This window comes from Anticarsia gemmatalis, chromosome 4 (assembly GCF_050436995.1).
Source record: "Anticarsia gemmatalis isolate Benzon Research Colony breed Stoneville strain chromosome 4, ilAntGemm2 primary, whole genome shotgun sequence".
Taxonomy (NCBI): domain Eukaryota; kingdom Metazoa; phylum Arthropoda; class Insecta; order Lepidoptera; family Erebidae; genus Anticarsia; species Anticarsia gemmatalis.
The window spans coordinates 1,151,903-1,165,115 of NC_134748.1; the positions used below are offsets into that span (position 1 = coordinate 1,151,903).

General features: G+C 32.7%; 1 protein-coding gene across 11 annotated transcripts in view; it reads left to right on the plus strand.

The window, feature by feature from the left end:
• Positions 1-13,213, plus strand: part of mmd (disintegrin and metalloproteinase domain-containing protein mind-meld) — a 476,847-nt gene that overhangs the window by 280,451 nt on the left and 183,183 nt on the right. For all 11 annotated transcript variants that reach the window (XM_076112972.1, XM_076136870.1, XM_076112975.1 and 8 more), the window contains one exon: positions 7,423-7,467. In XM_076112972.1, coding sequence (XP_075969087.1) covers positions 7,423-7,467 — 45 coding nt within the window. The remainder of the gene's footprint in view (positions 1-7,422; positions 7,468-13,213) is intronic.

Below are 13,213 nucleotides of genomic sequence, written 5' to 3' on the forward strand. Positions count from 1 at the left end.
AAGTGGCCTTAAGTGTAGAGGTTGACAACGCCTTTGTTTAATTAGTAGTAATTATACACAAGGACACCATGCTGACTACAAATTAATTCGAGATGTTATTAGTTGCGGAATTAAGCAGCTGTTAACTAATTATATTCTAGTGAATAGATTATAGGGGTTCAGGATATTGGGTCATTGACCTACTTTGATTGACATTAAACCAAGTGGAATAGAATGATAACCTTTGTTGACGTAATAATAATGCTATAGTATATTGTAAGTAGGCACTTGATTACTCTAAACATTTCCGACAATTCTGATTACGTGTGAAATTACTTATTTCACATCAATATATCCTGGAAATTAACAAAAGATAGTATAGAATTAATTAAGTTATATCAATAATTGCCTGAATATGATGCGCCGAATTTAGATGACAGTTATTTTTAATAGTTATATTCGAAAATATTAACTTTCAAACAAACATTGATACATACATATACATAATAATATCACGCCTTATACCCATACTTACTTACTTACTCCGTTGGCTCAACGACCCAAAATGTGTCTTGGCCTCCGACACGAGAGAACGCCACTTTGCCCGATCTTTGGCCACTTCTTGCCAATCCCCGGCTAAGAACAATATGCATTTTTGCATAAGAAGTAAAACTACTTTATATAAAAGCAATAGTAAACATTCTCAACACACATGATACAAAAAACAACCACACACAGCAAACACGTAATTATAATATTCACATTAAGTACTACACTACTATCAACATTTATTTAACTTCTGAACTAAGCAAACTTGGAATTGAAAACAGAAGTATTTTACGGATTATGTGGCATTGAAAGTTTAATGTATACGAGAAAACCGCTCGGATAATGGCCGAATTAATTTGTCTTTTTGTCATACAGCCTTAGGCAGGGACTGTATGCCCAAAAGTTTAAGGCCCGTTATAAGACCTAACAATTTATAGTCGTTGTATGTATAAGTTTAATGTGTAGCAGAATGAAAATGGTGTTTTTAAAAATGGTTTTGAAATTTACACAACCAGGTCTAGAAATACTGGAGATGTTTGTGACGGGAATTATTTAAGTTCCCGGTTAATCTAAGACTAATTTTTCATTATTTTTAAGATAACTATATAAATTATATAAAAAGAAATTGAATTATTATTGGAGCCACGCTATGAAGTCATCGCTTTTATATTGAGCGTCATTACATCTATTTGACATCGCGTCTTATTTACAAAACCTGTTTTGACAATTTATTAAGCAATCAAACGACACATATCACCATTTTCTTTATAGCACAACAAACACAAAAAATCACAACAGCTTTCAAAAGCCAAGTATTCCTCTTACTAGAAGAGGAATACTTCCCAAAACACAACACATAAGTTTTCAATGGGGGTATTCTCAAATGCATATAAACAGTAAACTGCTGATGCTACCCCTAACATCTAATATCGCCAATGCAGAGAAAGGCGTGAAAATAAGTAAGCAAAGTTATGTTACATATACGTAATAAGGTCAACGATGATCATCAAATTAACATATTCATAACCCTACTTCCTTATGCCTTAGTGTCGTTCCCCTTCGCTTGTCAAAAATAAACTACCAAAAATAGTATGCTCTTGTATAGATAGACTTGCTTATATAGGTTTTGATAAGGCAATTTTTTTTTTGAAAAACGTTGCAGTAATTATTTTTGTTATTGTGATGTAAAGTCCGACCGACCAGACTTAGTAGATAGCCTGGTATGAAAGGTGTGCTACAGTGTGTACAGAATTTAGGATTTCAGTGACTTGAAGGCTTATGGAGCTGGCGGTGGCCTGTTACATACAACTTCTTTATTGTAAAAGTACCTACCTTAATATTTATTATAATCTAGTTATTTCATGGGTCTCTCAGTCAGTCAGTTGTCGAAATATTATTTGCTTATTTTGTCAACTAAATTAATTTTAATTTAGAAAACGCAAGTGCTATGACATATGTCAGAAACCTCGAAACATTTCAAAGAGTAAAGTAAGATTGACCAATGGCCAAAAACAATTACCATTAGTGTAAGCTAAAAAGTTAATGATCTGTTTCAAGTGAAAGTATACAGAATCGAATACTAATATAATGCGGAAAATACCTCCGTCTCTTACCAAACAATTATAAAACGAATAAAACAATAACAAGATGAGACATTCCAACTACTAAAAGCACTCAAAAAATATATTAGACCGTCTCCTTGCCAAAGAAAGCAATTTCAGTAGATTATGAAGTTATAACATTAAGCTGATTCTTTGAAACGCTTGCCAAAATACAAAATAACTGAGCTGGGGCGAGCAATCTGTAGAAACTACTACCACTTAAGGAAGCTACGAATTAAACTCACTGGAAACGAAATAGTAAGTTAATTTTATAGAAAAATTGTGCAACCAACAATGAAATATCAAGTATATTGCGCTTCTTGCATCTGCGGTGTTCTTAACAATCCATTTCAAATTAAAACGTTACGATGTAAGAATTAGACGTTTCTATCTATCTATTAAGTGACGTTCTCTGGTCTTTGTGTTCCCTCACGGGAAGAGGACGCGATTTTATGTATGTGTGTATGTATCTATCTATTTAATCAGCCCATTTCTTGTTTACCAAAGATTAATTCATTTCAATTTCGATGTCCTTCCAAAATGTTCTCATAAATAAATCTAAATCAACATCGTAGCCCTCATTTCAAAACCGAAGCTACAAAAATAAACCACATTTAATTGTTCTCCAGTATCAAAATAACGACAACAGTCGAAAACAAACCTTCCACCGTCCACATAAAGTTTACTATCAATATTTCCCCCTCACAATCACTGCTTATCCCAATATTTTGCCACATACATAATGCAGAAGCCTATCTCGACATTATTATGTTAAGACGCGTATATATTACGGGGTAACGATCGCATGACCAAGAAAAATATAACAATTGAAGGACAGACGTACAAGGGAAATATCAATAATATTAAGAAAACTTATGAGACTATTTGGACAGAAACTGACCAATTTGGGAATGTACATGATGACTTTGAATTCATTGGCATCCTTTTAGCCTAAGATTGGACTAACGCTGGTTACGTTAGCATCTAAATGTAAGCAAGTGCGGAAAAAATAAAAAGGGAAATGGTTACGGAAAACCCATAAAATAAATTCAGAGTAACACAGAAAGAGAAAAAATACAAAACGCGAAACCATCAAGAACTTAGTCAGATTTTATTTTTCAAATAACAATAAAATGTATCAGTACGAAAACACGATTTAGACAATAGTTACCGAGTACTAGAGGGCCAGTTTAGAAGTTGAACAAATTGCTATCGAGCCTCTTTACAAAGTTATCCGTTCCAAAAATACCAACGAACTAACTACGTGTTAGGCGTTCGACACGACAATGGAACAACTACTCAGGCATTAAATGGCACTCCAAAGGTCGCAGGTTGAACTCAAAAAAATATTTTCCTTCACATACAAGGACCTTTGAGCAAAGAATCGTTTGTAGTAAACGTATATTTAAAACAAATAGCTTTTGGGTTAGGCCGTTTGATGCGAAAGAAACTGAATCCTTGAACGTTGGAATAGTCTCCTTTTGATGTGGAAAATCGAACATAGTAGAGAGAAAACATGGAGGGTTTTTTGCGAACACAATAAACTCGTGTTGGCTGAGTAAACTGGAGTACAAGTGAACAGGACACTGAATAAATTTCGTTGGAAAAGAAATTCAGGTTCTATTTCAATAGAAGTGGCACATCCTGCGAGAATTGTCTGTGACTACAAGAGTGGATTGTTTCTTTAGTAAGCGTGGATATTGATGCTAGAGTTTTGTTTACTTTTGTACTAAATGTTTTTCTAGTTACTTTGATGGTAGAATTTATAACAATTGTTTAACAAAGCTCGAGTCTATGCATATAAGTAAGGTAGGTAATCGTTATGATTTTTTCAACTACAATCCGTCTTTATGGATAGAATTATTTTATATGTGTTTTGTAGCATAAACCATCATCTCTTTACAGTTTTGCATAGCTATCAGAGTGTGTGTACATTTGTTCTGTACATGTATTGTTCTCAATTTGCAGTTCAACTACATAAACTTTATAAACAATTTACATTATCCAGTGTGGTGACATCACATAAAACAAGTAATGTTTTAAATTCACACGATATTTACTCATATGTGCTCATATCTACTCGTATAGAACGCCAACAAAGTCCACAATTCATTTTTAAACTCCTCTAGTAAATAACGTTGAACAAATAATTCTAGTTCACAGCGATAAACTGCTACAATTGTATGAAACTTTGTTCATAATACGAGCTGGGACGGCGACAGAAGATTTATGTCGATGTGCTACCGAATCGGTTGCATTAAAAGATTTAGTGGTGAGCTTATACATTCATTCGGCTACGGTTACACTCGTTGTTTATTGGTTCAACATTTTGTACGTGTTTTCGAATTTAAGTGTGAATCAAACTACATTGAAAGCAATTTGAAGAATTTTAAGTTTGATTTGATATTTTTTTCTTAGACCACTTAATTGTGGGCCCTAAAATACGCCCCTGAAGGACTCCCTTTCAATGATGTGACCAATTGTATAATAATTGACATTCTAATAATATAAAATTTGTGCAGAATATTAATGATCGCTTCACATTTTTACAACATAAAAATGCATTATTTACTACGGCACGTGCTGCAAGCCCAGAAAAGCCTTCTTTATAAATATGTATCTTGGCCTAAAATCTTTGCATGGTAGATGAGATTTCCTACTTTTATACACTTCTATTTAAACCTAAAGCAGAACAATACACGAATTTTACTAAATTTTCAACAGATCCCAGTTAGTTTCAGTAATTACTCGTTCAAGATAAACAAGCGTTGAGATTCGTTTACCAAAGACTAATTTTGTTTACCTAACGTCTGGATCGCTAATGCGTCGATTTTTACTTGCGATTCAAGTGTTATCGCCGAGCGATTTGGAAGACAGTTGACAGTTTACTAAAAAAGACGTGTTGCTTTTGGAATTTTGTAGATTCTATTTCTGTTTCACATTTGAGTTGTAAAAACAGGTAGAGTTCATTATAATGTCTTAGAATTCAACCTATTTGCAGTGTTAGTGTGCAATGTAAAAGCTAGTTAAATGAAAGTATACTATACTTACTGATATTAATTATACGATTATTTTGATTAATTTATCTATTGGTATTGTGGTAAAGAAACTAACAGGTATTTAACTTACCTTTTTAGTATAATTTTAATAGTTTATAATTGCCAAAACTTTTCTACTAACAAAAAGTTTATCGGCAAATTCGCCAATTTTCTCAAATTGTACCACAGTGTGCTCAGGGGAGGAATAAATTGCGTCTCCAAGGACAATTTCCATGGATTTACAATCATTTCTTTTTTTAACACAAAAGACGTCGTTGTTTGCTAATTTTAACATAAAAACCGTGAGAAACGTGTTCTCCACGACTCCTCTTGATAGATTTGATTAAAGTTTTTCGAATATTTTTGTGTTGAAATTCTCTTTGAATCGTATTCTCGTAAATTGTGATTGAATATTTTCTAAGTTTCGAATTACAAAGGTTCTGAGAAATTGTACATCTTGTCATTTGTAGTTGTCTCTAGGGATTTTGTTTAGGATTCGTTTGGAAAGCTATTTTGGGTTCGTGAGTTCTATCTCAGCGAACTAACATTCAAGTACTTTTAATAAGTAAAGATATACGTTACTATCCCCCGGTTTCTGAGTACATTTAGCGTTAGTTTATCTATTTAAAAGCGTTGTAACTCATATAAAAACAACGCTATTGAATAGATAAACTACCGCTAAATGAACCTTAGAAACCCGTGATATGTCATTTAGTATTTATTGAATAGGTTCGTTTAAAAGTATTCCACAGTCTTAACAAGATTGACCAAAACATCAGTAACATTATAAATATTTTAGCCGCCACTTCGCTCACTGATTCGCTTCAACCGCCCCGAGTAACCGTTCAGATTTTCAAACAAAAAGGTAACAGTAAAATACAGAATCAATTTAAAGTTTATAAAAGACGTTAAGGCTTGTGGTGAGACCCTGTTTACGGCTAAAAGTTACTGACTCCATGCAAATTGCATTAGGCAACCGTCTCGCAAGGACAGTAACCGGCATATCTACCTCAATCTTAACTTGTTTATGCTGTACAATTTAGACGGAGTTTTATGGAGTTTTTAACTGCGCAATCTTATTCGGGGTAAGCAACGTGATTGGGGTTAAAATTCGGATTCTGTTTCGGAAAATCTAAATTGGCATCATTACGAAATCACATTCCATTTTAATGTAGAAGATGGGTTTATTGTAGAATTATAGGAAATTAATACTTAATTGTTATATGACTCATCCTTTATTTCTGGAGGATTTTTTTTCCTAGCAATAGTACAATGGTGGGATACATTTTACAAAATATAATTTTGTCTGCATTTTAAACATAGAGATGTTTATTTTATGTAGACTACAATTCGCTACAGTTTCAATTCCCCAACGATTTAAAGAAAATATTTTCGTATGTGACCTTTTCTTCCCGACATTTTAGAAAATATTTTTACTATATCCGGATCAATCCGCTTCTGAGGAATCACATCATACTCGATGTTCCACGAAACGAATTCATCATGGATCCTCTTTTAAAGGATTGGGAATTTTTAGAAAAATCTTTTATAAATATTCGTTCTTAAAAAAACCCCTTCCAATAATTCCTGTTATCTAAAAATATTTTCGTTGCACAATTTTTATTGTCATGACGTCATCCTCGGTAACAAAGTTTGCCTAATTCTTATCCATTAATTTAACTTAAGTACTAAGTTGCTACCCTTCATACGCAAACAAATCTTTAATTGAAACTGTCGTCATGTCGTCATGCTCGGATTATGAGAAGGTTGGTTTACAAGGCTTAAAGGGATTACTTGAAGTTTGTTCAGTATCACCTTACTAAAGTACTTGGGAGTTCCGATTATACGCTCGTGTTGTTTGTGTGTTGTTATAATTATTTGACGGTTATCATGGATATTGTAGTAAGTTGCGTCATGCTCGGTATATGGGTGTGTATATTGAGATGTTTTGCGTTATATTCTGAGAAATTTAGATTTTACTTGAAATATAATTTACTGAGTAGTATTTTTACTTGACTTTTTAATGAGTCACAAGAATGATATAATTATAACCAAGGACTTAGTTGTTTATTAAAAACCCTAGTTTAGCCAAAGAATAACTTAGATAGATTTTAAGTAAACAAAGTCACACTCGGTTCTAAATTACTGAGCGATTTTCAATAGATTATGGTGCAGAATTGTCGTCCTCGAATCAAAATCCATTTATTGTGTACATGATAAAAATGTTTTTCTAACATGTGTTATTTTTATTTCAGGGCCGAGGATACGATTACCAGCAAGGCACGAGGTCGCGCGCAAGGGTAAGTTGTTTATTATTTTATTTAGTAAACAATATTGTTTTAACACAAAAAAAATATAAAATATCGACGATTCGACACTCATTATTCAGAAGAAAATATCAAAACGTATCGATACTATTATTCAATAAAACGAGCAAAATTCTAGAACTGTTTATAAAATTTAGAATTTCGTCGTAATTTTCTGCAAGTTATACAAATTCAACATACAATTTATATCACAAAAAAGTTGTATAAATCACTATAAAGATATAAAAATAAAAAACTAAATTTGTTGCACCTTTAGAGGAATACATTTTGCAGTAAAATTAAAATTAATAAAAAATTTTAAGTAATATAAATTCAACATAAAATTATCATCACAGCAAATTTGTAACTCACAATAAACATACAAAAATAAAAAAACCTAAATTAGTTGCACCTCAAAAGGAAGGAATCCTGCGGCAAAGCTGCAATGTAACCTCTACTTTGCATTCGCAAGGCGACATTTTGGTTAACAAATTAACACCGGCTCCTGTGAGTCCTGGCTCTTAATTAAACAACTCGTCTAGATTAAAGGCTGTCTAGGTTATAGCCTAGGTATAGACTTTACTGCAGGTCTGTGGTGAATATACGTCACGGGAGAATTTCCGTGTAGGGTGCCGGGGGATTGTTAGTCTTACATTGTTTTGGCCACTATTTTACTGGTAAAATCGTATGTGACAGCTTCTATCAATATTACGACATTATTACTATATGGGGAGCTAAAATATTGGTAGTTTTTTTTTGTATGATTTATTCGAAAAATGGAGTCTATAAGCTTTCCCAATAGATACAAATTGTGCTACTTTCAATGTTACTTAACGAAACCTATTATCATTCTAGTAATCATCGAGAAATTTTGTGTGGAAATTTAATCCGAACTGATCAGCGCCTCTAGCGTATTTTGAAAGAACCACTTTTATGTAACTTATCTTAAATGTCGAATTTAATAAGAAAACGATATTAAATTCAGAAAATCGCGTTACATGTACACAGCTTTTGCCAAACATCATACCTGTATATTAATAAGGTAATAACATTAATATCACCCGACCAAAGCTAACCGCTTCATTTAATATCAACATATTCGATTTCTAAAACTCATTACGGTATCAATCAAACAGCAATGTAATTCATATAATTATATTATCAGGCTATCATTTGGACGTCCAATATACCATTAATTAGTTCATGTATTCCGCATGACGGCCGCTGACATCCTGTATACACCATGTATAGTATTATACGGGGTGTTACAATTATGCTTGTGTTTTGTTTTACAGTGTAAAATGAATATAGGTTGGTGTAACATTTTGAATGAGAAGTAATTTGTGTAGAACATTTTGAGTTGTAAAATTATTGTTTGGAATGATTTTGTTATAAAATCATTTACATATATTTGGGCTAATTTTTCTTTATATAAAAAAAATAGCGATAAAATCATTGTTTGGTGTGATTTTATGACCTTTTAATGGCTGTTTTTCATTTAAAACTCCACGATGTTTATCTGTTTTACCATTTTCGAGTTGCCTGATAATTTTTTGATGTTTATCACCGTTTAAGTGGAGATTACTTCGATACCCTGGGTTTTAGCTATCTAATAACTAAAAAATCTATCACCTTGTCAATTTTTATTCAAATCGGTTCAGACATTTTGAAGTAAAACACAAATAAACACACTTCTAAATTCTTAATATTAACAAAGATTTAAAATAAATACGACTACAAAATCAAAGTAAATGAAAACATAATATATTCAGTATACACGAACATGTTCAAACGTCTTGTATGTTTAATTAGAGGCTGTGTTACTCTAGTCTCTACTTATTACTAGTTACTCGTAACTTAACGACCTTCGCTGAAAAACTACGTGTATTTTGATAGGCGTAATTATAAATAATATAATGACTATAATTAAAATTAATTAATTAGTAATGCTTTCAGTTTTTTTCAGTAAAAAAATCGAGTAATCATTGATATTCGTCTATGTCCGTACCACAATGCCTGTCACTGCGTCGCTGCCAGTATACTGCGCTGGTAGTTTCGATGTCTTGCAGAAAAATAATAATATTTTGTAGAAGAAGTCGATTATTTTGCATTGTTTTTGATCTCTTGCTTAAAACAGTAGTGTTCAATGACAACTTTACAGTATTTTTCCAAATTCTACACACACGATAATAAACTGTATTACTAAAAACATAAAGTTCAAATTCCTTCAACAACACAAACAAAATAATGAGCATCGAAACTAAAAACACAGTAGGCAGGTGTAATGTATTGCTTGAACCGGGTATTACGCAGAATCCCCATCATAATTCCATGTTGAGTGGCTACGTGTACGGATTAACGAGTACTCCTACATATTATGTTTTACATTGATACTGAAAGATTATTTCCAGTGGAGCGTGTTATTTTAATATTGTGAAAAGGGTACTTTTTTAACATTTTATATCGGATAAGTAGGATACATCTTTGCCGTTTTATGAGGTTAGTCTCGTGTAAGTGATGGTAAACGTTTTCAAATTCTGGGTTTCTGATTGAAATAGGAAACACTTAAAAATCTTTGCCTTAGCTTGGGGTTAAAATAGAGGCCTTAAAGTTAGCAGTAGCCAACCAAATCACAGAAGTAGTCTACTTGACACTTTTTTATATACTCAGACAGGCATATTATCACGAAGACTAAATTAAGTAAGAAGGCTACTTGCTATGTAGCCTGCAAACATTGTTTGTAACAGAAAAATTGCAAGAATGCTATGATATACGAACAAACGTTATTCTAATTGTCATTTTTTTCTAGGAGAAAATTCCTTTCGGACCCGAATTTTCTAGGGGGAAAACCGTGATTATGTGGTGCTGCCACTAAAAACCCATCACGGTAACCTTCTTTGATGTTTAGATGTAGAAGCTCTGGAACCCTAAAAAAAGACACCAGTGCCCCCTAGATACATCTTGCCTTATTGAGGCCCAATCAGGAGAATTCTAAATAGAGCTTAACAAACAACAACTGTCAAATCAAAATCACCCTTAGGTAATCACTTAATAAATACCAAAAATATACATACTGTACACATATTCACATGAATATAGCACACACTCGAATAGTCGTTAATATAATAAGACACAGTCCATACCTCGCAACTGGCGAGACGTAAGAGCATCTCAGACAGCGGTTTAACACCCGGTCCAATGCACCGCACTCACACTACTCACCCAGGGGACCGCTGCTCACTACACGTGCCTGGTACTAAGATTTATATCTCAGTTTAATGTATACAATATTAGGACTATTGTAGAATAAAATATACTGCCGTATGTGTCTCAGAAGTGGATTTTGGACAGTTGATAAAGCGATTTGTCAGTATGGTTTTAGTAAATATATTATAGAAAAAGTCAGTTAAGATGTAAAAACTCTGTCTGTTACGTTTGTATGTTTAAAAGTCTGAACCAATTGGTAATGATAATTTGCAGGGAACTACGTTATATAATACCATGTAACGACTAAAGTCAGTTCCAGATTGTATCTGCAAACAATAGTTTGTACATGAAAGACGTAAATAATATTTGCTATTTTATTTTTGTGATCCTAACTCGATCGATCTCATATCTATCGTAGTGTTACTTAAAAATTCTTAATTACAAAAATGGGCTACGAAGCAAAAGCCAGTAAAAATGTAATGTTGATTCCAGTCTTGCATATTCCTGAATATTACCTAATTTGCCTTCTACCAAAGGACTTAGGATATGAAGGCTTTGTCCTCACGTGTTGTTGTACCAACTTCACCAGTTCTCAGTTATAGTGAGGACGGATTTGCATGATAAGCAAAGATTAGGTTTTAGTTCAGTCGATAGGTGGCGGGAGTGTGCTATGTTTTTGATTGATTGCTTCACGTTTTATTTAAATAGTAAAAGATGTTAATTTTGTTATATGGTATTAAAAGATTTTAAAATATGAAATCGATATTCAACATTTTTCAAATAATTTTATAAGTAATTAAGTGATGAAGCAAAGTGAAGGAAATTTTGTGACTGGAAAGTTATGATTTTCATTCAAAATAATTATTTGGTGGCAGATCGTTGTCTCACATAAAATTTTCGTTAATTTTCTTTTTTGTAGAGTCCAAAAATCCTTACCGAGACTTATTTTCATTTAATTACTTAATAAAGACATATCAGGAAGTTTTCATTAAAAATAACCCACATAAAATCCTTAGCTCCATCAAGGGAATAATTCGTTAATAAGAACAAACAGAGATAATGAAGTCGTCCTAATTTCGCCTTGTGTGGGAATATGAAGCCATAACCACGATATGGACTAAAATTATTTCACGAGGAACCACCCGCGGGATTTGTTTAACATGAACACAAATAGAAATGTACTGAAATTAATAATATTAGTTCTGTTTAGTTGTGGGTAGTTGAAACTGTTGAAGGTAGTTTGTGTATAAAGGATTGGATCGAAGGCATTTTATAGCTTAGTTTTACTTTAAACATTGCTTAGGTTTGTTTTAGTTTTATTGTCAAGGAAATTTTGTACAGACATGTTCAGAACTATTGGCTTGGACACAGCATTTACTAAACAAATGACTATCGGTTTAGAATTACTGACAAAGTGCTATTTGTGTTGGCAAATATTTATTTTTATACGTTTAGAGGCAATAAGTGTGATATTTTGAAATTATATTTCGATTTTTTTGTGTTAAACGATTTTGAGCTTTAAAAACGTTCTTCAAAATAATATTCCGTTTATCTTACTCCAGCAATTTGAATCCCGTATTCGCTTTCAAATCCGAAATGCAAAGGCACAATTTCGGTCTAGCAAACATACAAGGCACAAAAGCACACCTAAGAGAAAATCATCCCCGTCCCTTAATTACACCCCTCGGAGGTCAAAGCCCTCCGTAATTATTCCTCCCCTTGTTAGGGGGGGTGAAGGAAAAAAGACTTTCAATCATAGATGTCTTTATGGGATGAATCATTGATGTATGGAGCTCAGAGGCTGTAGGCTCATGAGTGATAAAAGGTTTAGATTGTATGAGGAATACTTAATATATTAATGTGATTTTTTGAGGTGGGGTAAAGTGGGTGTTCTATTGTCTTTATAACAAAAAACAGGTGACCTTGTATTTTTACCGGTATTTTTATTAAGATATAACTTCATCAATTTTTAAATAACACCAGCAAGTGGAATATCTAATTAGAATTTTAATATTGCGAATTTCTGAAAAATTAAGTAAAGTGACTTTGTGATCTCTAGTCGTAAAAGCGTGCAATGTAATTACGTTATAACTAATTAATTTGTAAGAAATACATAAAGCAAAAAATACTGATTACTCTTTGATGTTTCTGTTTTTGTTACTAGTCATAATATTAATTATTTCTTACAAACTTCTATTCACGAAAACAGACCTGTATTTTTCTTTTATTAATATATTTTCTACGTCCAATTATCTGCCAATATTCTGTATCGATAGAGTGACAATACCTTAGCAATAACATCGATTATGAAAGCCGAAATAAAGATAATCAGATTGGACAGATTGCTCTCCAGATTTGACGATTCATTTCGTAATATTGCTAACTCGTAATCCAAGAAACGTATACTATTATAATATGGATGTTTTTTTCTGCTTTGTAATCGTTGTCGAAGCCTTGGTGTAATTTGAAGACAAGATATTTTGGTAGTTGCTATGCCACTGCTATCAGGATGTTGATAATTTGGCTTCCAGAA